Source organism: Beta vulgaris, chromosome 2, assembly GCF_026745355.1.
Source record: "Beta vulgaris subsp. vulgaris cultivar EL10 chromosome 2, EL10.2, whole genome shotgun sequence".
Lineage (NCBI taxonomy): Eukaryota > Viridiplantae > Streptophyta > Magnoliopsida > Caryophyllales > Amaranthaceae > Beta > Beta vulgaris.
The window spans coordinates 42,660,564-42,686,455 of record NC_079203.1 but is presented as its reverse complement, the minus strand read 5'-3'; the positions used below and the strand labels follow the sequence as shown (position 1 = coordinate 42,686,455).

At 37.1% G+C, this 25,892-nt stretch overlaps 1 protein-coding gene and 1 long non-coding RNA gene across 3 annotated transcripts in view; one reads left to right on the top strand and one right to left on the bottom strand.

Annotated features, from left to right (window-relative positions):
- Positions 1-25,892, top strand: part of LOC104884323 (hypothetical protein) — a 38,280-nt gene continuing 12,388 nt past the window's right edge. Inside the window, exons 1-14 of one of the 2 annotated variants that reach the window (XM_048639125.2) lie at positions 1-556; positions 682-957; positions 1,049-1,144; positions 3,248-3,423; positions 12,184-12,457; positions 12,539-12,603; positions 13,005-13,074; positions 13,165-13,518; positions 14,551-14,630; positions 14,895-14,967; positions 15,175-15,328; positions 15,479-15,566; positions 24,480-24,582; positions 24,695-24,785. In XM_048639125.2, coding sequence (XP_048495082.1) covers positions 763-957; positions 1,049-1,144; positions 3,248-3,423; positions 12,184-12,457; positions 12,539-12,603; positions 13,005-13,074; positions 13,165-13,518; positions 14,551-14,630; positions 14,895-14,967; positions 15,175-15,328; positions 15,479-15,566; positions 24,480-24,582; positions 24,695-24,785 — 1,819 coding nt within the window. In that variant the 5' untranslated portion in view covers positions 1-556; positions 682-762. The remainder of the gene's footprint in view (positions 557-681; positions 958-1,048; positions 1,145-3,247; positions 3,424-12,183; positions 12,458-12,538; positions 12,604-13,004; positions 13,075-13,164; positions 13,519-14,550; positions 14,631-14,894; positions 14,968-15,174; positions 15,329-15,478; positions 15,567-24,479; positions 24,583-24,694; positions 24,786-25,892) is intronic. The other variant, XM_010668959.4, reaches the window with a different exon arrangement.
- LOC130590382 (uncharacterized) lies at positions 19,417-20,646 on the bottom strand. Its single transcript, XR_008968150.1, has 2 exons — positions 20,532-20,646; positions 19,417-19,588 (listed from the first exon to the last, which is right to left on the bottom strand). It is a non-coding gene; the product is annotated as an uncharacterized LOC130590382 (long non-coding RNA).

The window sequence follows — 25,892 nt, the reverse complement described above, 5'->3', positions numbered from 1 at the left end:
TGGCTAGGCGGTGATTGGGGAGGAAGAAGCGTAATAAAAGTGGTCAACGTCGGAAAGTGCATGGTTAACATCGGAAAATGAGATTAAGTTTCATTTTGCAAAAAAAATTTACCTTTTTTGTTTGTTTTCGCAAAGGATGTTTTATAAGGTTTTTTTCACAAAATTGAACTTTTAAAAGGTTTTTTTGGCAAATTTTGCTAATACTTATGTTAAAAAAAAAAAAAAAAAGTTTAAAAAAACTTGATCGAAAAAAGTGAGAACGAAAAGAGAGAAGGTGAAAGAAAAAGAAAATAAGATCAAGCTGTAACCCTTAATTACAATCTGCAACTCTCTCTCTCAAATTCAACATTCCCGCTTTTTTCACACACAATTTCAGATTTTCATCGTCAATTTACCTCCCCAAATTTGTATAACTGATAATAAGTTATAAGAGCAAGAGAAAAGGATTGCGGGTCAATGAAACCCAGATTTTCTAATAAATTTGAAGAAGGTTTATAAGGAGCAAATAAAAAACAAGCTTTTAAGATCGAAAACTTGGATCTTCCACAAATTCGAGGTAAATTTTATTTTACATTGATAAGCTCAAAAGAATTTTACTTTTTTGGGTTTTTCAGTTGAACCCACTTGGCTGAATTATCAATGTTGTTGTAAATTCTAATTGAGAAAAAAATTTTGTTGCAGGAATGATATAAATTTGATTGTTATGCTTATATGATTCTCAAAACATAAGTTCAGAAATTCAATTGGGTAACATTTGGTAGAATGGCTGGAGAAGCAGAATTGAGTAACTCAGTTATGTCAGTTAGGTCATGGAGGACTGCTTTTCTGACTTTAAGGGATGAAACTCAAAGTCATCCTATTAATAGTTTGATTAGTGTTCTTCCGTTGCTCGACGAACTCGTATTTGCTCATTTTCACTCCTTTGTTGATGCTGCTCCGTCCCTTCCACCTCACGAGGTTTGAGTTTAGGTCTAGTAAGTTCAGTTCAGATAAGTTTTGGTGAAGAGAACACACGCTTAATATGAAGTATATTGTTACTGTTTTTCAGGTCACTGCTGATTTGATGTATCTACTAAATGTGGTGGCTTCAAGCCATTGTCTGAATGAGGACACTGAGCGCGCTTTATCTCTCATTTGTCATCTGGTATTTAACTTTGTAATTTCGTGATCATGGATTGATTTGCACGTTAGTTTCTATTGTGGATTAGTTATAGTTTTTTGAGAAAGGTTGGGTATGTCAATTGGAATTTTGGCTTTACAAGTTATAACCTTATGGCTTGGCTTGAGGAAAGGGGTTGTTACCAAAGGAAATGGTGATAAGCATTTCTGTTATTTAGTTGAAGTTATGACAAATGAGTTTAATCAGCTCTGGTGGAAATTAGATTTTTGTTATGTGCTCCATAAATATGAACATGAGGAAAGTTTAAATGTATATTAAATATCTCGTTTATCTTTTCTTTGGCTTACATCATGTGATGCAAAAAATTTTCATAGAATCACCTACCTATGTTGTGCAAACATGAACTAAAGAAAGTTAAGGGGCCTGGAAGACACAAACAACTAGGGAGACTACCTGTATCAGAGAGTATTCTTGAAGAATGTAGCTTTATCAAAATTTCTTACTAGGCTTATGCTTTGAAGAATGTAAACATCGATAAATCCTCTAGTTTCAGGCGTTTTCCCAATTACTCACAGACAAGATGGCTGCAGTATGCAACTGTGCAGCACATGTCGAGCAAATCTTATGTCATATAGAGGATCACATTCAAATATCTAGGGGATTTAGATGTAAAAGAAGGAAAATTCTCAATGGCACCTTCGTAGTATTGACTTTTACCAATTGTATACCTTAAATTTCGTTCTCAATGGTACCCTATTAGTATTGACTTTTCCCAATGCCACACCTTCTTAAGTTTTCATTCTCAATAATACCTCCTAGTATTGACTTTTTACTAAATTTTGTCATGAATATGATCTACCCACAAAATATTGATCAAGAAACAAAAAAAAAGGGAAAATTATCTTATCGTCGATTAATTGTGAAGAAGACATAAATCATCATATATAAAAGTATCGTAGTTGTTATTAGTATGTAATAGTTATATGACAATTTATGTCTTCTTCAGAGTTAATCAACCACCATATTCTTTTCATTTAATATTTTGTGGGTAGCTCATATCTATATCTTTGTCCCTTAGACAATTTTTTCTAGATGTTTGTGTTAATTTATTAATGTAATAAAGGGTTTTCAGGGCTTTGTAGTATATTTTATTTATTTGGAAGTAGGTTAATATGAGTTTTATACCTGATTCATTAACTTGGATATGGGTTTTTTTGGTTTTTGTGATGATAGACTTATAGTATTAGCTAGCATATAGAAGTACTAATTTTAGTAAAAAGTCAATACTAAGAGGAGATCGCTGAGCATGAAAAGTTAAGGTGTACCATTTGGGAAAAGTCAATACTAAGAGGGTACCATTGAGAACAAGGACTTAAGAAGGTGTACCAGAAGGAAAGCCAATGCACGATCAGCAATACGAAAACTTGGGAATTTGACTGTATAGGATGACTTACATCTATGACAAGGCTGAAAAGTTCTGTGTAGATCTTTTTGAAAGTCTGGAAAAAAAAAAACTAATATAACGTACGAATAGGAGATTGAATGCTGGATCATGTTGGGGAAAAATTACTTGGATTCAGTGGCCATTCTCTTATGTGCTAGAGATAGTTGAAGAGCTACATCCAGGTCCTCAATTTTTGATGAAATAAACATGTTAGGACCCTTTGCTTTGATGTAGTATGTTAATGGAAACATATGTTACCTGCATAATATTAGGAGGATTATGCTCCTCAGAAATGCTTCTTATGTAGATGCAATACTGAGGGGAGAGAAAAATAGAGGTGATTGTAGATAGTTACATTGTGGAGAGAGTAAAAGTAGAGTGTGTATTAATAGTATGGTCCCATATCCCACATCCAAATTAAAATCATGCCATGTAATTGGGGACACCTATGAAAAGGTAAGTTAATGCAATATAATGTGGCATGTCGGAGTTTACATAAATTCTAAAACACCTGAGTGAAAGTATAAATGAAAGCATGAGACTCCAAAATGTGTTTTTGTTTTGACATGTGTTGCTTTTGTCGAGAGCTTATCTTGTTGCTTAGCTCATTAATGACTTAATTGCTTTCAGCAGCTTTTCTGATTGAGTTTAGCGTGACTTCATATACTTCTTATATGTTGTAGATCCACAACATTACTCTTCGTGTTCCACTTGAACTGAGTCCATCTGCTTGGTCTGAGATGCTTGGGTCCTTCAGCAAGATGGGGAAGACTTTTATTGAAAATGCCGCAAGACAAAGTTTTTTCTCTGAAAATTCTATCGGCATCAAAGCTACAAAGGATTGTCTGGAAACTACAAGGTTTTTTTGTTGCTGTGGATTTTTTATTGTGATTTCCATTTATGGTTTATTTAGCTGCCATGAAGAATTAGGCTAATGCGTGCATTGTTCTCTTTGGAGTACATTGAGAATTGTACTCCCACAATACAAAGTAGAACATTTACGAATACGATAACTAACATTTTACTGTTGAAGTAGAACATTACAAAAATTCACTTACGAAAAGGAACATTTTACTGTTGAAATGGAACATTACAAGAATTCATTTACGAAAAAGAACATTTGACGGTTGAAGTGGAACATTACCAGAATCCAATTACGAAAATGAACATTTTATTATTGAAGTGGAACATTACTAGAATTCAATTACTTAAATCGAACATATCCTTATCAAATATAGAACATAATTTCAGGGAAAATAGAAATATTTTCAGGGAAAATAGAACATAAATTCAAGGAAAATAGAACATATTTTTTTGGTGGAAAATAAGTTTTAAAAAAACATTTTTAAAAAAGAACATTTGCTTATCAAAAGCAGAACAATTTTCACGAAAATAGAACATAATTTTCTACTGAAAAATAAGCTTAAAACGAACATTTGTTGAAATAGAACGTTTACTTATTGAAAATAGAACAATTTTTACGAAAAATAGAATATACTTTTTTGCTGAAAAGTATGCTTAAAATGAACATTTGTTGAAATAGAAAATTTACTCATCAGAACTAGAACAAATTTACTGGGTGCATGGTGTGCACCGTGATCCTCGGAGCACAATATCATTTTTAGAATAGGCATAGTTTCCTGAAGTGGCTGAAAGCAACTTATATCTTGCTTGAGCTATCGGCATGGCTCCTAAGCTCTAGATTCTATACAACGGGTGAAAGCTAGTTGATTAGGAGGGTGTGCTCGTGAAGAATCTGTAGGAATAAGTGTTATGTATTATTGGTTGTGAGATTAATTGTCTCCCTATTTTGTGGGAAAGTATTAATCATAGAGAAAGAGGAATTGTAGGAAAGTAAACAATATGCGTCATTGTTTTTTAGAGAACATTTCTTATTTAACATTCCAAATTTAGCACTTGTGTGATTATATAATGCTTAGGTTGTAATGTAGAATTAATTAATTTATTCACATCAGAAAAGTTTAGTTTAAGAAAAAAAAAACTCTTGTAATATACCCTCAATGTTTCAACAATTCACCGTATACCCTTGAGTTTTCGAAAACGTGCACCAGATACCCTTTTCTTAACTTCCGTTAACCCAACGTTAGCTTTATTTACGTTTTTGCCATCATTAAACCCTAACCCTAATCTAACCTAACCTTAATCCTAATTCAACCCTAATCCTTCCCCTAAACCCTAACCCTAACCCTAACCCTACCTCTTTGGCAGCCCCACCCCTTCCCCTCCACCCCACCCCAGCCCCTACCCTTCCCCCTCCCCCACCGCCGGCCTCCCCCACCGTCGGCCTCCCCCACCGCCGGCCTTCCCCACTGCCTGCGCGTCTGTCACCGCCGGCTTCCCCTCACCCATTCCCTGCTGATTTCCCCGACGATTTCCCACCCCCTACCCTCAACGCCGATTCCCAGCCACCGACTTCCCAACCCCGTCGATTTCCCAGCCCCGATTTTACAACCCTTCGAAAAATCCCACCCCTCCCCTCGAACGCTAAACGCCCACCCCATCGATTTTCTCGCTCGCCGGAGCTTTACTTCCTCGCGTTGTGTCGCTGCTTTGCTGCTTCACCGGAGATTTTACAACCCTTCGAGAAATTGACGGCGAGGGAGTAGGGGAGGGGCTGCAAGGCTTGCGACGGTAGAGGCGGTGGAGGGGGGGGAGAGGGAGCGTGCTGCGGCGGTGGGGAGGGGGAGGGTGGGGGCTGGGTGGGTGGGGGCTGGTGTAGGGAGGGGTGGGTTAGGGTTTGGATTTTAGGGTTAGGTTTAGATGTTAGGGATTAGGGTTTAAATTAGGGTTAGTGAATAATGATGGCAAAATTGTAAATAAAGCAAACGGCAGCCTAACGTCCGTTAGAAAAAGGGTATATGGTGCACAAAAATGAAAAGTCAGGGGTATATGGTGAATTGTTGAAACATTGAGGGTATATTGTGAATTTTTTGATTTGTCGGGGGTATTTGGTGAAATAACCGTACATTTTTTATTTTCTTTATAGTGGTTGTTTGTTTATCCCTAAAATATTATTTATTTGTGAGGTATCAATTACATATTATCTAGTAGAAGTCAAATTTGCACTGCGAGCTCTAACAATTGGTATCAGAGCCAACGTCAAAATATTAAGTGGTTAAATTTATATTTTTTATTTATAATGGCATCTACTAGTAGAACGGTAAAAGTTGGGAAATATGAAATTGAAAAATTCAATGGGAAAAATGATTTTTCCTATTGGAGGATGCAAATGAAAAATTTGCTCATATCACAAAAGTTGCACAAGGCATTGGCAGGAAAAGAACAAAAACCCGAGGACATAAAGGATGAGGATTGGGAAGAGTTAGATCTTGAAGCACGAGCGGCTATAATCTTATGCCTTGAGAGGGATGTTGCATTCTTAGGTGAATGAAGAAGCAACGGCTGCTGGTGTTTGGTCAAAGTTAGAGACAAACTTCATGACGAAAACTCTAACCAACAGGATCTACTTAAAATCAAAATTGTATACATGCAAGATGGAAGAAGGCACCTCAATTCGAGAGTATATCAATAAGTTTGATAGGATTATATCAGACTTAAAGGATATAGATGTGAAGGTAGATGAGGAAGACCAAGCACTCATGTTATTACTTTCATTACCGAAGTCCTACGAAATCTGGTTCAAACATTGATGCTTGTCGGTGATACTCTAACCATGGATGAGACTAGAACGTCACTTTTAGCGGATGACCTTCGAAAGGTTGCTACAAGTGGAATGATGTCTAGTAATGGAAGAGAATATAACGAACAATCTCAGGGATTGTTTGCAAACAGAAGGACTCATGAAAGAGGACGAGGCAGAAGGAGTTAAGGGAGCATTGTGGTTATGGGGACTTCTAGATGATTTGGGGTTGAAGCAGGAATGTGTGAATCTTAGTTGTGATAGCCAAAGTGCAATTCATTTGGCTAAAAACCAAGTTCATCATGCTCGAACCAAGCATATAGATGTGAGATATCATTTTGTGCGAGATGTTATAGAAGAAGGCAATATTTCTCTATTAAAGGTGCACACAAATGAGAACCCTGCAGACATGTTGACCAAAGTTGTGTCAGGAAATAAATTCCAACATTGTTTGGAATTACTAAATATTATCCCATGTTAGGTATTACATGAAAAATAAATGGAACTACGATTGGGTTGATCCTGGTCGAAGGGTACGTAGGCAGTCATTATCATAATGGTGCAACCGGATACGAATGTCGCAATTAGTTCGTTCAAAATTTGAATGTTTTCACATTATTGAACGAGGTGGAGAATTGTAGGAATAAGTGTTATGTATTATTGGTTGTGAGATTAATTCTCTCCCTATTTTGTGGGAAAGTATTAATCATAGAGAAAGAGGAATTGTAGGAGAGTAAACAATATGCGTCATTGTTTTTTTAGAGAACATTTCTTATTTAGCATTCCAAATTTAGCACTTGTGTGATTATATAATGCTTAGGTTGTAATGTAGAATTAATTAATTTATTCACATCAGAAAAGTTTAGTTTAAGAAAAATGTAATGCAAGAGGTTTTTTTTTATTTTTTAAACTAAACTTTTCTGATGTGAATAAATTAATTAATTCTACATTACAACCTAAGCATTATATAATCACACAAATGCTAAATTTGGAATGCTAAATAAGAAATGTTCTCTAAAAAACAATGACGCATATTGTTTACTTCTACAATTCCTCTTTCTCTATGATTAATATTTCCCACAAAATAGGGAGAGAATTAATCTCACAACCAATAATACATAACACTTATTCCTACAATTCTCCACCTCGTTTAATAATGTGAAAACATTCAAATTTTGAACGAACTAATTGCGATATTCGTATCCGGTTGCACCATTATGATAATGACTGCCTACGTACCCTTCGACCAGGTTTAAACCAATCATAATTCCATTTATTTTTCATGTAATACCTAACATGGGATAATATTTAGTAATTACAAACAATGTTGGAATTTATTTCCTGACACAACTTTGGTCAACATGTCTGCAAGGTTCTCATTTCCGTTGAAGTCAAATTTCCGCTGCGAGCTCTAACAGAATCTATTGCACCCTGCCTGTTGGTTTGTCCCATAATTTCTAGAATCACCTTATTTTAAGTTTTGTGATGGGAGTTTTAGCCTCTAGAAGTTTGATGTATATGGAGTTGGAGGTGCTGCTGGAAGTTCAGTCAGCTTGAGTAGGTCTTCTCTTACTCTATTGTTACTTGGGATCAATCTCTAGCCTCTGCCAACTGTTTGCAGGTTTTGTTGGGCTGAGGCGTAAACATGAATATCGCTTAGCATTCATCCATCTTTGATCACTGGTTTTAATGCTTATTAGGATTTAGGAAGAATGTTCCTTCAACATGTTCATTAACATATCATGATGATATCAGTATGTTATACTCCGATGAGATATTTGGTTGATAGAAATATGTCCCGAGGATGTTGATTTGCACGTATTAAAACATTAGTCTTCTTTGTCATGCTATGTCATTTTACCTTGACAATGGTATTTTGTCCTTGTGTCAATTGTTTGGGTTTAAGGCGTTGAGAGTTTGAGGTAATCTTTGTTTGCACTATCAAATTTAACTTTGCAATTTGCATACTTGCTTGTCAAAAATTAAAGGCTCGGTAGTGTTATAGAACATTCAAGCGATAAATTCTATCATCCAATTTACTTTTGGAATAATTTGTGATTTGAACTTTGTTGTCCTTCTTTTGTATGGGGATGATGACTCCGTTGGTTTCTTGTTAATGGAACTTGTAACTTTCTTTATCCCATAATTATGATCTTGCTTTCATTTCAGTTTGTCCCTTTTATCGTCTTCTTTGGTTTATTGATGCATTTTCATTGAATATTATTTCACTATATTCAGAGTGTGAATGTGACATATACTTTATTTTGAAGAGAATGTGTAGATATATGGAACCAAAGGTTGTGAATTTGTGATGGACTTGGTCTTTGATTAGTTGTTAAAATGTTGTGTTTGAGGGAGTCTCCTTCAGTCTGCTTTTGTTGATATAATGTAATTAGAGAAGTAATTTTGTAAGTTAAGAGCACTTTCTCAGTATCCATTCAACAAGTCAGATTTCATAGGATTGGTAGTTTGGTACTGGCGTCAAGATTCGGACTTGGAGGAAAGCCCTCTCTATCAAGTTTGAGCTAAATTTTTTGGTGTTTGTAACTTTGTTTATTATGCAACCGAGCATGGTTTTGTTGGAAGTTGGAACAATGTGCTGCTATAGAGGGTATATAGATATTAGATGCCTGACTTATAGCTAACAAGGTGATTGTTAGTGCTTGAAGGATGGATTGAAGCAGTGGCAGATCTTAACTAACTATTTAACAGGGGCCGAGTTGATAAAATAAAAGTTTTAGTGTAAAATTTTAAATGATGAATAAAAACACTAATACACACCAAAACATAAATATACTATTATTAATGGCTACAAAGAGCTTGTAGCTAATGTAATAAATCAAAATCTCAAAGGTGCAATTTTTAAGAAATTGTTTCCATTTATTTGTTTGACCATTATGAAATGTTTAAGAAATTGAGTAATTTTTTAAGAAATTGAAGGTATAGTTCATTAGCAACTAAATAAATTACTCTAGTAAAAAAACTAAATAAAATACCAAATTGCTTTCTTAAGTCACAAAAAAAGAGATAAACTTATATTTTATGATTGTTAGGAATGAGTTTGAGGAAATAAGTACTATTATAGTTAAATAAAAATGAATGTTTTTAAGAGAAGAAGAATAAAAGATAGTACAATCAATGGAAAAGATTTTTCTAAATTAGGCAAATTGATATAAGCCAAAGATAAAGGGGAAGAGGAAAGAAAGAAGTAAAAAAGAAAGAATGAAAAGAAAAAAAGAAAAGCATTTAAAATGAAGAAAAAACAAAAAATTCCAAATGTGTTGATGCAAGGTTTGAACTTGCAACCTCTAAGGCTCAAACTTCCTTTTACACCTTGCTTCACTAATCACTACCACTGTGCCGCAATTTGTTTTGTGACATGAACTACAATTTACATAGTTTATCTTATACAGTTATGGGAAGCCCCCACCCACCCCTTCTATAATCCGCCCCTGGATTGAAGGCCATTCATGTTCTATTTAGATTTGCAAAAGGCAGACGACTTATCGTTTTAGAGTTCCCCTGATAGAACCATAGTTTTGAAGGAATATGGGACTAGGTGGCGGAGATGGATCACGGGTGTCTTTAATGTTGCATCTTTGAGTAATAAACTCACTGGATACCTTGGAAATAAACTCACTGGATACCTTGGATGATGGTTTTAGGCTTTTAGAAGATTGAGGCAAGGAGATATAATCTCCTCTGTTTCTTTCTTTTGTTTTTTTTTTAATTTAGTGGATATCTTGAGTCTTATGGTTGTGAATGGACTGGTGGTTTACGATTTTAATTGTTGATTGTGAATTATACTGACTTGATAATCTGGATTAGTTGAAGAATTTGGTGAGGAAAGAAGCGATTATCTTGCTTTTGGTTTATAGAGCAAAAATTGGAGGTTTGGGTTTCAGGAGTTTTGTATTAACAAGCATCTCCAAAGCTGGAAAACAACCTTTTTTCTTGAAACCAATGATATTTTGGCATGAAGGGATTGGAAGTAGGTATCTCTTCAAAGTTCAAACGACTCTATATGATGCTCTGTTAGGGAGTATGGCCTCCTAACTGGAACTTGGAAATTATGTTTTCCCTTTGTTCTTTTTCTTAAGGTGGTCGGTGGTATAGAATTGATAGCTGAATGGGATTCAAAATTGAGCACAGCAAGGGCCCACTCGTTCTTTTTTCTTTTACCTTATCTTTTTATACCTATCATCTGCATCATGTCCTTGTTATTAGATTTATGGTTAGAGAGAGAGCTTCAGTTTTTTGGAGCTTTTACGTTAACAACCCAAGTGTTTTGAAGTCACATTTATGTCGGGATTCCTTGAGTCTGAATCTATGTTCGACGTCCCAAATTGATATTTATCTGTTAAAATATCTTTTGTGTTGTTTCTTTGAACTCTTTTTTTTTTTCATTAAGTACTTGTCATTCAGGGGTAAGTGAGAGCGGGTGCTTGGTTAATTTGCCTGGAAAATGTACGCATCAATCACATAAAACTACAACTGGTGCAGGACTGCATTACGGACAAGTTCAACATATTGGAAATGGAACTGTATCTTATGAGAGATGTTTTTTGTTGTGGGTATTAGCCATACTTGTTACCCTTGATACTTTATGCCCCCAAAGTAAAACATTCTCCAAGTAGTGGGTACTGCTCCATGTACCCGACCACATTTCAATTTTCATGTGTTGGTTTGGTTTCTCATTTGCTGAATACCACGTTTTTGAACCTCTGATGTGGTCATGATCTGGGTAACTATTGCGGAATCATTTCCGCGGGTAGTGTGGATGGTTTGTCGCTATTACGGCCTTATATATGGGTCACGATGTGCCGATGTGGTGATGCGGCTGAGATTAATACCATGCTCAATGTAGAATTAGATGTGTGGCTATATAATCAGAACGATTATTTGGGTTTCACCCTTTCTTCCGTGTACACAACATTGGACCTTTGGTGAAGCAGACACTCATTCGATCCACATCCAAATAATTGAGGACCTGAATTGAAATTGGTTTTTAAAGCTTCATACATTTTGGACTTATAAATGGACCTCGATGAATTTTCAAGTTTGGAGCCGGTGGATGTAAAATGTTTTTGGATCTTGGACTGTACTTTGTTTCATTAGCACCCTTGCTTTCCAGTTTTAGCAAAGACATAGTTGTCCTTTTTGTACTAAACTATTATATTGCTTGAGCATTGAGGGGGTTATCCTATAAAAACAAAAGTGAAATATGTGTTCTTTGAAGGTGTGCAATATGTATATGTAGATTATACAAATATTGTTTTCCATGAGACAAAAGTTGGTAGCAAAACATTATTCATTGTGGGAATCACGTGGGAGCTCAATGGTAGAGCTTCAGCTCCTACCCATGAGGTTAGGGGTTCTCTTGTGGGTATAAACTCCCAGTTTGGCTGATGTTTCCTTGTGGGTTGGAAATCTGCTCGCACTAGAATATGCATGGAGGAGCTCTGCTACAGCCATAATCTTGTCAAGTTCAATGTTTGAATATATCTTTAATTTGGTTTGTGGCTGAGAATACATTGCTAAGCAGATGGATAGATAAATTCTGAAATCCATTGTGAATCTTGTTTCATCTTAATCTAGAACCAATTTGAGAGTGTGTTTTGCATCCAATCTTGAAGTCCCATAAGATGATTCTGAACTTCAAACTGCAACGTCTTGCACAAATGGTGCTTTGTCTAGTACACAGTATTCTAGTAGAATTTTGATGGGATTTTATAGAAGAGAGATTCATGGTTAGAATTTTTTTTTTGACCTGAAGTGTAGAGTTATGCTTTTGATGTATCAAATTTTGCACTGATTGGTGGAAATCTTGCTTGGCCTCATTCACTCTCGGTCGGTCAAAATTTAGAGTTTTACTAAGATCTGTTGTCATTTTCTCCGTTGCTGCTTAAGCAGCTTATGCTCTTTCAGTTTTCATTTGTATGACATGAATTATTTCAGGCACCTGATCAACATGGATCCTAGAAAATTTTCAATTTTAGAAAACATCCAGCTGGTGGAATTTCTCCTTCATATTGTTGTATGCTGTCATTCTGAATTGAATGGCTCTTATTACTCCAATGGTCGCTTGAGGTGCCATGATAACTCTGGGAAGATATTACCCCAACAGGCTAGTTTGTGGAAAGTTCAAGCAACTGCCTTTTCTATGGTTGGTGAAGCATTCACAAGAGTTGGATCTTCTTTTCCTGTAGACACATGGCAGTCAGTTATCGAGGTGAGCATTGTTCTTATCTTGATCTCTTATTGTGTATCTGACTGGACAACTTAGTTTGTCTATTCTCTGAATTTAAATTAGGTTATGAGGAAGGTTATGGATGCACTTGCGACCAAGCTTCCTGTAGAGGATGGTGTCTCGTCAAGGTACTACATTTCCACTATTTTTTAATCAAATACTCGATCTGCTCCATAGTGTTTTGTTAGTGTTTGATCCTTGCAAAGATCAAGGAGAAAAAAAAAAAATTAACCTATAGGAATATGTTTTAGTGAAGAGTTGCATTAAATGCATACAAAGTGAATGAATAATAAGGCAGTGTATTTCTAATACACCAACATAGAAAGACATGGAAGTTCTCTAGTTAGTTCTTGACTATGAGATACTTGCATTAAATGCATTGACTATCGAGATTGATTGTGTCAATTTTGGTTGTGGTTACCTGTTACCCTTCTTGCTTTTGTTCTTTTTGTTTTCTAGATCTTGATGCAATCTCTTTTATAATATATGTTGGTTGGAAGTCCTTAATCTCATCCGAAGTGTTTTTCAGGTTTTATTCCGCAATCCTGCATTGCCTTCACCTTGTACTTATAAATCGGAAAGGCTCTCTTTCAGATCATGTAAGTTATTAATTCTCTTCTGGAGGGGTGAGATTTCACTCTATAACTTCCACTCTTGGTTTAACATTTTGACATCAAACATTTTTGCAGTTGGCAGCTTTTGTGGCATCATTAAGAATATTTCTGGCTTATGGCTTGAATAATTCAAACCTCTTTCCCTGTCATAGAGATAAGGATTCAGGTACTTCGAGCCATAGGTTTACTTCGAGGGCAACTATGAAAAAGGATGTTGCTGCATACAGGCCTCCACATATGCGCAGAAGGACAAGTTCTTCTCTGCAGCAGACAGTATCTCAGACAACTGAAACATCATCCGATCACGACTCTTCTCCACTTGAATTTTCATCATCGGATTCTGACTATAGTGATGGTGAGGGTGCATTGAAAGATTTCGATAATGTGCGCAGCTGTAAGGCCAGAGTTGCTGCAATAAACTGCATACAGGTGAAAAGTTGAGGAATATGATTCTCTTATATCTATCACAAACCTTTAGATTTGCAGTTTCTTTTTGCACTATGACCCCCCCCCCCCTTTTGACGTAGCAGTATTTTTCAAATCTATGGCTAGTTATATATCTTTATTTATTGACTTGGCTCTTTATCCAAGGGAATGCCACTTTCTGTGAGCTTGTGGGTATTTATGACTAAAAAATCTTTCCCCCCAAATATGTAGCTTAAGCAGACGCATGGGGACAACAATCTTTTGTCAGTAATGACGCAAGGGTCCTTTTCGGATTTCTTTTAGACATGCACTACACTTTTATCAGACTATTGAGTAAATATTTTGTGATCTGGATGCTTTTAGATGGTCAAGAGGAGATGTTGCATTTGTTCCCTAGAAAATATCAAATTTGGGTAATCGTGATCTTAGAATTGGCTAAAATGTAGGCTGCTTAAGATTGCCTTACACCAGTGACAATCTCCTCAAGGTGTAAACAGTGTCAAGCAGATGTCTTTATTCTTTATGTTGGCTCTTATGTTTATGTTGACATCTTTACAGTGTAGTTTGCTCTACAGGCTCTTGCACCAATGAGCTCAGAACATAAAGATGTCAATAAATACAAAGAACCGACTCTATCTCCTTCTAGGATAAGCATTAATTTTGCGGAGAATGCAGCCTTAAGAATCTGAATCCCAGCTTTAGACCTTTTCAAGCAGTTTGGTTAGATGCTATAGGCTAATCTTGGTTTCCTGAAATATATTATAGTAAAGTATAATGTATTTTCCACTAATTGTAGTTTCTTCGTTAAAAAATTAAATGGCTCATTCAGCAGTTGAGTGCTTGTCAATGGTGGGTTTTAACTTTTACTTCTGCAAGGATTTTTTTTTTTGTTGAATTAATTACTGAATAGAAACTGATAAATTAAAAAGATCTGTGTCATGCAAAATTTTGCTTTAGCTTATTACTCAGCTTAAATTTGATTAGTCACCACTTTCTAGATGTTGACTTTATTTGCTTCGTGAATTTGGTTTGCAGGATCTTTGCGAAGCTGACCCAAAGGCTTTTATTGCCCAGTGGACTATGCTTTTGCCAACTACTGATGTACTTCAACCGAGGTGAATATCATGGTTCCTCTTGTTCTCAGTTTATACTTGTGTTCGCCTTCCATTTAATTTTATTATCATTATCAATGTTTTTTTTCTTCTTTGATGAGTATATGCAAAATCATGCTGGTTCACTTTTTTTTTGTATGTTTTGCCATTTTGCTTTCCATTCCTCTTTCAAGTCTTTTATTTATCCTAGCAGACATGATGAAGCGAGTGGATTAACTTTGACTCTTGAATTGCTTGCTCTTAGAGATTTTTGATCCCTTCCTTAAGGTACTCCTTGCTCTGTTACAGGAAGTATGAGGCGACTTTGATGACTTGCTTGTTATTTGATCCAGTCCTGAAGGTATTGCTGCTTTTATCAATATAAATTTTCTTACAAGTAATTTTCTGTTAATTGGCCCTAAGAGCGATCCTGGCAATCTTGTTTCTTATGAGTATTTATGATTCTTGTGTTTCTTGGCATCTGTTTGTCAATTCATATTATTTTCAGGAACCCTATATTATTCTTACAAGTATGCTATTAAACTATGCAATGTTATGTTCTCTCCAGGTCCGCCTTGTATCTGCCTCAGCTATTGCTTCCTTGCTGGAGGAGCCATCCTCTGTTGCTCTGCAGGTTGCAGAATACAGGGAATCGGCTAAATGTGGATCATACATGGCACTCTCAAGCTCTCTGGGGCAGATACTCATGCAACTTCATGCTGGTATATACAAGATTTGAACTCTTTATGTTGGAGACTTTCTCTGTTGGCTTTTGTTTGCTAACATAGTAACTCTTTATATTTTGTCTTGAATAATTTTCGTCTTTTTTTCTTCTATTTTTATATGGATAAATATATCTGTTAATGGTGCAGGTGTTCTGCACTTGATTCGGCATGAGAGGCATACTGGATTATTGACTTCTTTGTTTAAGATACTAATGCTGTTGATATCATCCACACCGTAAGCATTTGTCGTCTTCTACTGCATTTTCTTGCTAAGTTCTAGAATCTTAAGGCTCATGTTATGCGAGGCAAGGAGGATGAGAGGATCATGTCTTGTTGTGTCTGAAATGCATCAATACATGCTTTCATGTTTCCTTGACCTTTTCTTATTGAATTCTTTTTTCTTTGGGGGGGGGGGGGGGGATTTGGAATTCTGCATGCTGTAGAGTAGAAATTTAGAGAGTAGAGATTGTAAAGTTGAGCATTCAAGTGTCGATTGCTAGTTTGCTACTGGTGGAAACTTTGCTGAATAGGTTATCATCTGGCGTTTATGGCAAATGAGTTTGTGCTTCTGAAGACTGTAGTATGGATATGAAGGTCATATTTCTCCGTTTCTGAAACATCAGCGCTCTAGAAACTGAAAGGATTTTCTAAGGGAACTCTCACTCAAATCAGGGACCCATGCCTCACTTGGACCTCCAGATCTCCATAATCACCTTTGCCTTCTATTCATCTCTTCTAATAATAGAAAGGATCTTTGTGAGAAAGTAACTTCAAGAGGTCACTTTTTGTGGGGAAATTCCTTTTAAATTTTCTTTTGTTTTGCCAATTTCTGGCCAACAAAGTAACTAGCAGTTGACCTCTTCTTCCCTCATTATTGTGTTTTATCTTTTTAACCTTTGTTTCCTTCCCTCTCTTTATTTCATCATGCTACAACTGACTCCCGTTCCACTGAGATCTTCCTAATCAGCATCTCCCAAATACCCTCTGGCACGATCACTGCGTTTTTACCTCTGCATGTTCTCCTCTCCTCTTTGTCTCATTATGTACCCTTGTGAGCTTATATTCCAAGTCAGGCGAAAAGAAATTGAATTTTTAATGAGAGATGCAAATAACAAGTAGATTTTTCATGAAGTGTGGAATTCATGAAATATTGGGGTTTTATTTCCGACCAAATATATGCCAAGCAATTATGGCTTCGTATGCCATTATGTCTTGCATGACTAGTCGTTCTTTGCTCAGGTACATTGCTATAGCTTGGTTTAAAATTGTTGGAATATTTTCTTATGGAAGTACTGTCGCACATTGGTGGTAGGAGGGAAGTTTTTATTTGTAAGTGACTAACTGTAGTCTTGCAATAGACTTTTAGGGATGTTTGGCCATGGATTATGGGTCTAGTGGTGCGTATTGATTATATAATGCGACCATAGTAATTCAATATAGTTAAATTAGATGAATCTCTTGATTTATCTAATTACCATAATTTAATGTACTACCTTTGGAGAATAATTTAAGGGCCGTTATTGTGAGTTGTAACTGCCTTATCTTTTCAGATTGTGACTCTTCAAGCATCTGGACTCCTTCAAATGTACTTCCCTTCTTTCCATTTCATGTTGTTACTGCATATTGGGGCTTCATTGTATCCTGAAGGCAATTCGTTCGACCATCTGCACTATTATATGGGGACGAATTTTGCCTAAAGGGATAATGCAAAGCACTATACTTTCACAAGTGAGAGGAAGAACTCTTTGACTTGCTATGATTGAGGGGGTGGTTTTGTGAGGAGGAAATGATGAACAAGATCCCGATGGATGCGGGAGTAGGTGAAGTCTCATATAGAGAAGGAAAGAAAGAAAAAGGAGGCATGGTGAGAACAAGACAAAAATGAGTAGAAAGGGATGGAAAGGAGATCAACAACCAGAAACTTGATTTTTCTGGATGGAAGTTGGCACTAAGGTACTATCCTGCAAAAATGTTGTCGTACAAGGTACTTCCTCCATTCCATATTAATTGCAACATATGGGGATTGCACACATTATTTGAAAAGGTCATGTGAAGAGGAGAGAGAGAGAGATAAAACAAGGGACCCATGTGATAAGGAGAGAGATAGGTTATCTTTCATTGGCAAATAAGGTCTTGTTGCAGTTAATTGGAGCTTTCAAATAATGGGAAATGTTGCAATCAATAGGGAACAGAGGAAGTATTTCTGATGAAAAAAGAAACTTAAAAAGGTACTTTTGGCATAGAAAAAATTAAGCTTGCAAAGGTTTTTTAGCACAAAAATGAATCCTAAAATCTGTACTTACAAAAATTAATATAACTGTCACTAGATGGTAACTAAGTTTTTCCCTTTATGAGTACAAATTTTTATTCTTATAGCAATTTTCTGATGTTCCTTTTCCTGCCCTGATTTTGATAGAAGGAGCTTTATTATACCCACTTTTGTTCCCCCATCTCTGAACTGCCTTATTTTTATGATGATAGGAAGGAAGTTAAATCCTCCTAAAATTTTTGGCTCCCTTTCATTTCTTCTCCCCTGTTCTAATACGAAACCCACCATTGTTGGAGGAAAAAGCTAGGCGATTACTCTCTTCTTGGAGCGATTTCGAACCGATTTTCAGAATTTATCAAGGTACATTCATAATTTCCTTATTGCAATTGTTTTTTTTTCGATTTTATGAGAAATGTTTTATGGGTAATGTTAGGGTTTAGGGTTTTGTGATGATCATGTGAAATTTTTTGTCGAATTGTTACTTTGTTGTTAGTAAACAAGTTGTTAATGTGCGTATCTGTTCATTAGAAACAAAGTTAGAAATTACATTTACTCAAGTTAAACAAAAACCAACAAGTTAGATTCATAAGGCCTTCAAGCAAAAAAAAAATTACCCTTTAGCAACAATTCCATCCAAAGAACTACCACACCGCTAGCCTTAACTAAGCCTAATCTTAATGAGCATTGTTCTTCACCAAACAACAGTGGGAACCCATCACATTAAGCCCACCATTCACCTGTCATGTGAGCCCAGAAATCAACCCCATCACCTTCAAAGATAGACTCCAGTGCCCACTTCTTGGTGGAGGTACCGTCCAGGTCGTGCCTCAAAGGAACCCTCTCCTTGACCCCCACATCCTCCTCCATTCCTTGCAAACCAAACCATCTTCACAGAAGTTGGGCTTCAACAGTGAAGTTTAGGAAAAACATGCATGCACATGCGCACTCAGCTTAGGAATGGAGGAGATTATGTGCATGCATGTTTTTCCTAAACTTCACGATTGGAGCTCAACTTATGTGAAGATGGTTTGAAAAGAATGGAGGAGGATGTGGGGGATCAAGGGGTGGGTTCCTTTGAGGCACAACCTATCTCAACCAAGAAGTGGGCACTGGAGTCTATCTTTAAAGGTGATGGGGTTGATTTCTTGGCTCACATGACTGGTGAATGGTGGGCTTATGGTGATGTGTTCTCACTGTTGTTTGGTGAAAAACAATGCTCATTAAGATTAGGCTTAGTTAGGACTAGGGGTGTCGTAGTTTTTTGGATGGAATTGTTGGTAATGTTGTTTTTTGCTTGCAGGCCTTATTGATCTAACTTGTTGGTTTTTGTTTAACCTAAGTAAATGTAATTTCAAACTCTGTTTCTAATAAACAAATATGCACACTAACATATTGTTTACTAACAACAAAGTAACAATTCGACAAAAAATTTCACATGATCATCACAAAACCCTAACATTTCTCATAAAATCGAAAAAAAAACAACTAGCTATAAGGGAATTATGAATGTACCTTGCTAAATTCTAGAAATCGGTTCGAAATCGCTCTAATTAGAGAGTAATCGCCTTGCTTTTTCCTCCAACAATGGTGGGTTTTGTATTAAAACAGGGGAAAAGAAATCAAAGGGCGCCAAGACTTTTAGGAGGATTTAACTTCCTTCCTTTGTACATTAATGTAACACCCCCAAAATCCACACGCGTCTACCACTGCTACGTCGCGTCGAGCTCGGGGGCGTTACCGCCGCGATGGAACGCAAGGCATAATAAGGGTTAACGATAACTTAAAACATTAACTTGAAAACTAAAATGCAGCGGAATTAAAATATAAATACAACTCGGGAATCATCAATGACCCCTTTCATTCAAACCACAAACCATATATAAGTCTTAGAAAAACCAATAATACTTATTTCAAAATGCTTTAAATGTAAATACCCAAGCCTAGTCCCCGTATGCTCGAGATTATGCAGCAGCACCAGCACACCTAGTCTGCTCCCCATTGTAGCATCAATGGTTCATCGCAGTTCATCAAACACATAATAACACACAATCAGCTATGCTGAGTACGTAATGAACCATTGAATACATGTAAACATAAATGATGCACACATGAACAATCTTAAGCATGATGCTACACTATGTTACATCCTTTATCCTTTAACCTTTAATCTTTAATCTTTAATTGGCATCGAACGGGCACCGTCATCTTACTAGAATCATACGGGCTACTGAATCCTTAACAGACACTAGGTCTGTTAGATGAAATGCAAATACGGTTTTGTTCCGTCTCACACCCATCACCTTAGTATGCATACCCCAAGATCGAACGGAACCTTCCGCCTACTTGAGTGTCAAAAATATAAGGACACTACTGTCGTCACAGTAGGCCTGCGTAGGAGCGTATGACAAGTCCCACACTCCCCCATTGTTCATCACTTGTAGGGAGTCCAACTACAAGATATTGCCATAATTCATTTTAATATTAACCATTCATTTCATAACCACATATAGTCATTTACCTGTTCTTTTAGTTACAATGCTCAAATCGTATCTCTTGTAACACTCTTGTTACACTATGGATACATAGAATCATTTACCTGTTCTCTTCATTAAAATGCTCAAATCGTATCTCCTGTAACAACCTTGTTACACTATGAATACATAGAATCATTTACATGTCCTCTTAGTTACAATGCTCGAATCATATCTCTTGTAACAACCTTGTTACACTATGGATAGATTAAAAATGCTCTTGTTTATACTACGATAGAATTACGCATTCCAATGCAACATATCGATTTCAATTACAAATGTCTAACCAGACAATCTCAATCAATCAAATGTTCCCTATCATGCTTCTAGGTTCCAATAACATAGATTGCAACCTAATCATGATACTAATACTTGGGATTAAACTGGTACGCGTACGTACCTTGTAACGAAGAATTTTCGCTGTCTTAATCGAACGTTCCGCTTATGAAATTGGGACCGTTAAGCTCGCCGAAAATCAAATTCCGGCGACCGATTTCCGGCAACGGCGCAACAACCACACTCGAACACGAACGCACAGCAGCACCCTCGCGCACCCTCGTCGCGCGCTCAGCACTCGGATCAGCTTCGCCTAGACCTGGCAATCGGACCAATCGGATCGGATTCGGACCGGACCAATTCAGATCGGACCGTTTTCGGATCAAGTTACATTCGGACTAGGATCGGACCTGATCGGACCGTTTCGGATTGGGTCATCGTTCGGACTATTATTTCGGATCGGAATCGGACCGGACCAATTCAGATCGGACCGTTTTCGGATCAAGTTACATTCGGACCGGGAACGGACCAGATCGGATCGTTTCGGATTGGGTCATCGTTCGGACTATTATTTTGGATCGGAATCGGACTATGGTGGAATGAATGGAATACTTATGCCAATGATATTTTTTTTATATAAAAAAAGGGTAAGTTTCGGGTATTTCGGATCAAAGCCTAATCGAAACCAATAATTTCGGATCGGTTTACCTTTGGGTCGGATCGGTTTCGGATCGGGTAAGATTATATCGGATCATTCGGATTTCGGATGAGTTTCGGATCAAGATTATTTCGGATCGGGATTCGGACCGGATCGGGACCGTTTCGGATTCGGATCAAGGTTCGGACCGTCTCGTTCGGACCCGGATCGGACCACGGATCGGATATTTCGGACCGGATTTTCGGATCGGGACCAACTTTGCCAGGTCTAGCTTCGCCACTCGCAGCCCTCGCACCACACTCCAACGCGAGGCTTCGCACAGCACCCCTCGAGCCTCGTCGAAGGCTCGCACACACACGCACAGCCTCGCTCGTCGCGCACAATCGTCGCGACTCGCTCGATCTACGAACTCCCTTCGCACAAACCTGCTCGCTCGCACCACTTCACGTCGCAGCTCGCTCGCTCGCTCGCTCTCTTAACCGACGCACAGCCTTCGCTCGTGCGCTCGTCTCCGCACGCCCAGCAGCCTCGACGAGGATCCGCGAAAGACCCAACGAGGGGACGAAGAAGAGACTAACGACGAGGGAGAGACCAGAGATCCGAGAGAGAAGAGGAGAGCAGCGAGAGAGGAGAGGAGAGCAGCGAGAGAGGAGAGAGAAATTGAGAGGGAAGAAGGAGGTGACGGCTGAGAAGGAGAAAGGAAAACTTAGGGTTTTCTGAAATTTCTCCTCTTACTTTCCCTTTTTATACCCTTCCAAAAGTGGTAACCCTAGATCGGGTGAACTCGGTTTAACCTTTATAAATCCGAAATTAACACAACCGACTCGTATTAATATTATTATATTCTTATTAATCTGTAAATAATATTAAAATACCTTTTTATTAACTTCTTTATATTTTCTTAATTAATACGAATTAATTCCAAAAATACGGAGTATTACAATTAAGTGCGTTTCCCCAAGACACGTCAGCTCCATAATCATTACTTTTTGTCAGTTAACCATTGCTTAACTACACTTGGGTTTAGTTAATTATGGCCTGAAACTAAATGTTTGGTCCTTAAAGGTGAAAAAAAAAAATGGGAGGTCCTTATAGGTGAAATATACCAAATGTTAAGTCCTGTATTTATGCTTAACTCTGCTTTTCTTGAAGTCTCTCAAATCGAAATAGCAAGGCTCATTATTCAGAGAAAGGATTAGATCGATATGTTATGTTATGCTGTGCAATATTGTCTTCTAGGCTCTTCAACTCTCAAAGTCATATAAACGATTTAGACCTTTGTGTCTGAGTAATTTAAAATTAATGAGATTATTTTTTTGAATTATGGAGATTTAGGAGGGGGATTGATTGTTGTTGAGTTTGTTTGTTGTGATATTTGGAAAATTTGGGAGGATAATTCCACATTGGAGAGTATGGACTTTGGAGGTGGTAGTGGAGTTGGTAGTCTGTGATTAGAGTGTGGCATAAATGAGGTTCTAGAGCAAGTACTAGGTGGTAGCAAGAGTTAGAGAAAATCTTACTTAGTGATGAATTTGAATGTTTACTTAGGGATGAATTTGAATCTTTGAGGAAGTATTGGGAATGGGCAGTAAACCCTAGAGTGTTCAGTTCTGGGGGTTAGATAGGGGACTGTAATAGTTTTTTCTTTTTTCGTCATTAGTCGAGAACTTCAATCTGAATCGGCTGTTTATCCTGTAGATCGTGGAATGTTTACATGCTTTGTATTAAAGAAGGTCACGCAGCAGTAAAATTGGGTTATAGCATTTTGGTGTCCGAAAAACGGTCCCTTGCTGAGCTCTGGCTTTCGTCTTCCCTTTGAGCCTTATTTGGTTATTGATGTAAATCACTTCGAGGTTCCATGCGCCATGCTTCACTTTGGGAATTTGTATCGTAGATTTCTTCTCTATTTCTTTCTTTTTCAGTCTTTTGCCATTACTTTCCCATGTCTCTTTCCCTTCTGACTTTATACTGCAATGACATTTTGTCTTTGGAGGGAGTGGTTTTTCATCCATGGAATTTTCAGTTTACAAGAAGCCCTGAAGATTGAGAGATGGGTTATCTTCTGTAAAGGTTATCAGTTTTCTTAACTCGCAAATCAATGAGCCTTCTTAGAGAACTTTTCTGGTCTTTTCTGCTATTCCTCCTCATATAAGCACCTGTATAAATATTTGCAAATTTGTCCTCTCATTAGCCAGTTGGAGATGTGAGGCCCTTGAAAGGTTAACTTGTTTGTGACGATAGCTTGTTCTGAGATTCCACTATGAATATGATAACAAACTCCAGAGTTGGAGAATTTGATGAACGGTCTTCACGGATATATGAGTTTTGTACTTTTGTGGTAGGATAGAGAAGAGAGTCGGAGACAGGAAATCGCTAATTCTTGCATTGTATTTCACCTAGGTTTTTCCGGGCTAGAACTTTATCTGGGGACGTAGTAAGATGGAAGACGTAGTCATATGTCTTCCATCTATTTTGAAGCTTTTGGGAATCGGTGATGTTGGTTTTGGAGGATATAAGGGCATAAAGTCTATTTGGAGCTTAGCATCTTTGGCGATCTTGTTGCTTCTGTTACCGGAAAGAGATGACATAAATATTTCACTGTTGGTTTTCTGGTTGCAAATTCTTGTCTGTTTCAATAGTTTTCCTTGTATCAGTTCCATCCTTTGCTGTGGGGATTTCCCAAGCGTATTTTTCATGAATGTATAGAGCACCTTTTGCCCACATCTTTTCATATTAATTTTCAAAGACTCTGCTCCTCTATTGTGTATTTTCTTTTTTTAAGATTAATTATTTTGCATTACCTTTTCTGAACCGGTAAATAAATGAACAATTAAAGGAGTCAAAGCCGCAATAGTGGTCTGCTAACAGCTTAAAATTGCCATATGTCAGTGGAAACACAGCTACTTAATGGTCTATGATACGACAGTTCCTACTTTGGGTCATGGATGGTATCTGTGCACTTATAGTAACATTACTCTAATACTTATAAAGAGCTTTCATCTAGGGCATTGGAAGTGGAAATTGGCTCTATGTAGCGGCCCTTGTGATAATAGGGAGGGTACTTCTACTAGATATTCGAACCAAGATGCACCACCTATGCTCTTTAACGAAGATAAAGTAGTGCAGATATTTGAATGAGCCATTTTTATTTAGTCCATCATAATCAAAGCCTAACAACAGTGGTTCTTTCGGCGTTTTTGCTTCATGGAAAGTGGGGGAATGTTAAACTGATTTAAGTGACTTAAGTGCATGAGTTTGGTTTAACTTCTAGATTGCTGTGATTCGATTTATGCTAGGTTTTAGTGTCAAAAACCTGTAAGATACAGAGAATGTTCTGGCTCAAGAATGCCTTTAAATGTCCTTTACATGTTTTTTCCCTCAGTTGTTGTCTTAGTCATTCGAATTCTTCCTTAGGTATTCGAGGATGCCCGGAGAACTGTTGCCCAGAGTCCTTTCCTCTCTTAGATTGAGGATTGAAGAGGGGTTTCCATATAAAAGTGATCAGACCAGTTTTCTGGTTAGTTTACTAAATTCCTGATTGCAATTTATCTGTGAAACAAAGTACATGTATTTTGATTTTCATCCATATTATTAACGAGATGAAATTTTCCATAATTTTTTAATCACAGGCTATTGCTATCAGCTGCTTGACTGCAGCTGTATCTACATCACCTTCCTCTTCGCATGTTAACGAAATGTTTGAAGCTGAGATATCAGCAGGTTGGCATACCTTCTCGTTGTCATTGTGGTTCTTTTGATTGTTATTTCACCATGTCATTTCTGTGCTTAACTTGCCTAGTTTGCATCATCATTGTAAAAAGGATGAGTCGTGAGGATTCACCTTCAAGTGAGACTCAAATCCAAAATTATGCCCTCCATTTCTCAAGATCAATGAACAAGATCCAATTCTGAAATAATGCCAATCAGGGCCTTGTGTTAGCCATTAAATGTCAATGAAAAGGGTAAATAAAAGAAAAGACCGCAGATCCCACTGTGAGGCTGCCACCTTTTGTGTCCTCTCCCCTAGGCCCTAACACCCCTGATAATGCCAACATCAAATTTTGTTTCTGAAGTTAACTAAGCCGAGTCATTAATATATTGAAAATCTCTCTCTAAGTTTGTGCTGAAACTACAGTCTGAATCTGTAGAATTGATCAATGCAGCCCGACATTGTTTATTAACTTTTTTGGCTAGGCACCGCTAAGGCCCCTGTGCAAGGTGAGCAATTGCACAGGGCCCCAAAATAGAAGGGACCAATTTATTTGCCCATTTTTTTTTTAAAAAAAATATATCTACTTGCTGATTTCACGGCTGAAAAACAGCTGCCTTGTTTTTGCTTATGAGGCATGAAATAAATGCAGAACTCCTCTATGAGTACAAGCTAGCCCATACTCCTTATTTACTTTCTAGTTTCTCATTTGCAATTTCCAAAACAACTTTCTTGTAATTTCAACCCCATTAATGATTTAATTCTCCGACCTCGTCCCCTCGACATCAGACTCCATAATTTTTTTTTTCTTCTCCTGTTCTCCATTACAGCTATAATCTCGAATTTTAAAGAGAAAAAAAGTGTTATTTTTTTTAATGATATCTGAAATTCGTTACTTAGTTTTTTTTTTTTAAAGGTGTAATATTTGCTTTGAACACTAGAAAGTAAGATTTGTATTTAGTAAATGTTAAATTTTTGCTCGGAAGAAATAACTTTTATTAGTGTTATGAAAATTTACTTTTGATATTTTATATAATGATTGGCTTTTTTACCATTTGGGGACTTATAGTATAGTTTAGCACAGGCCCCCTAAATTGTACGAGACGGCCCTGGCTAGG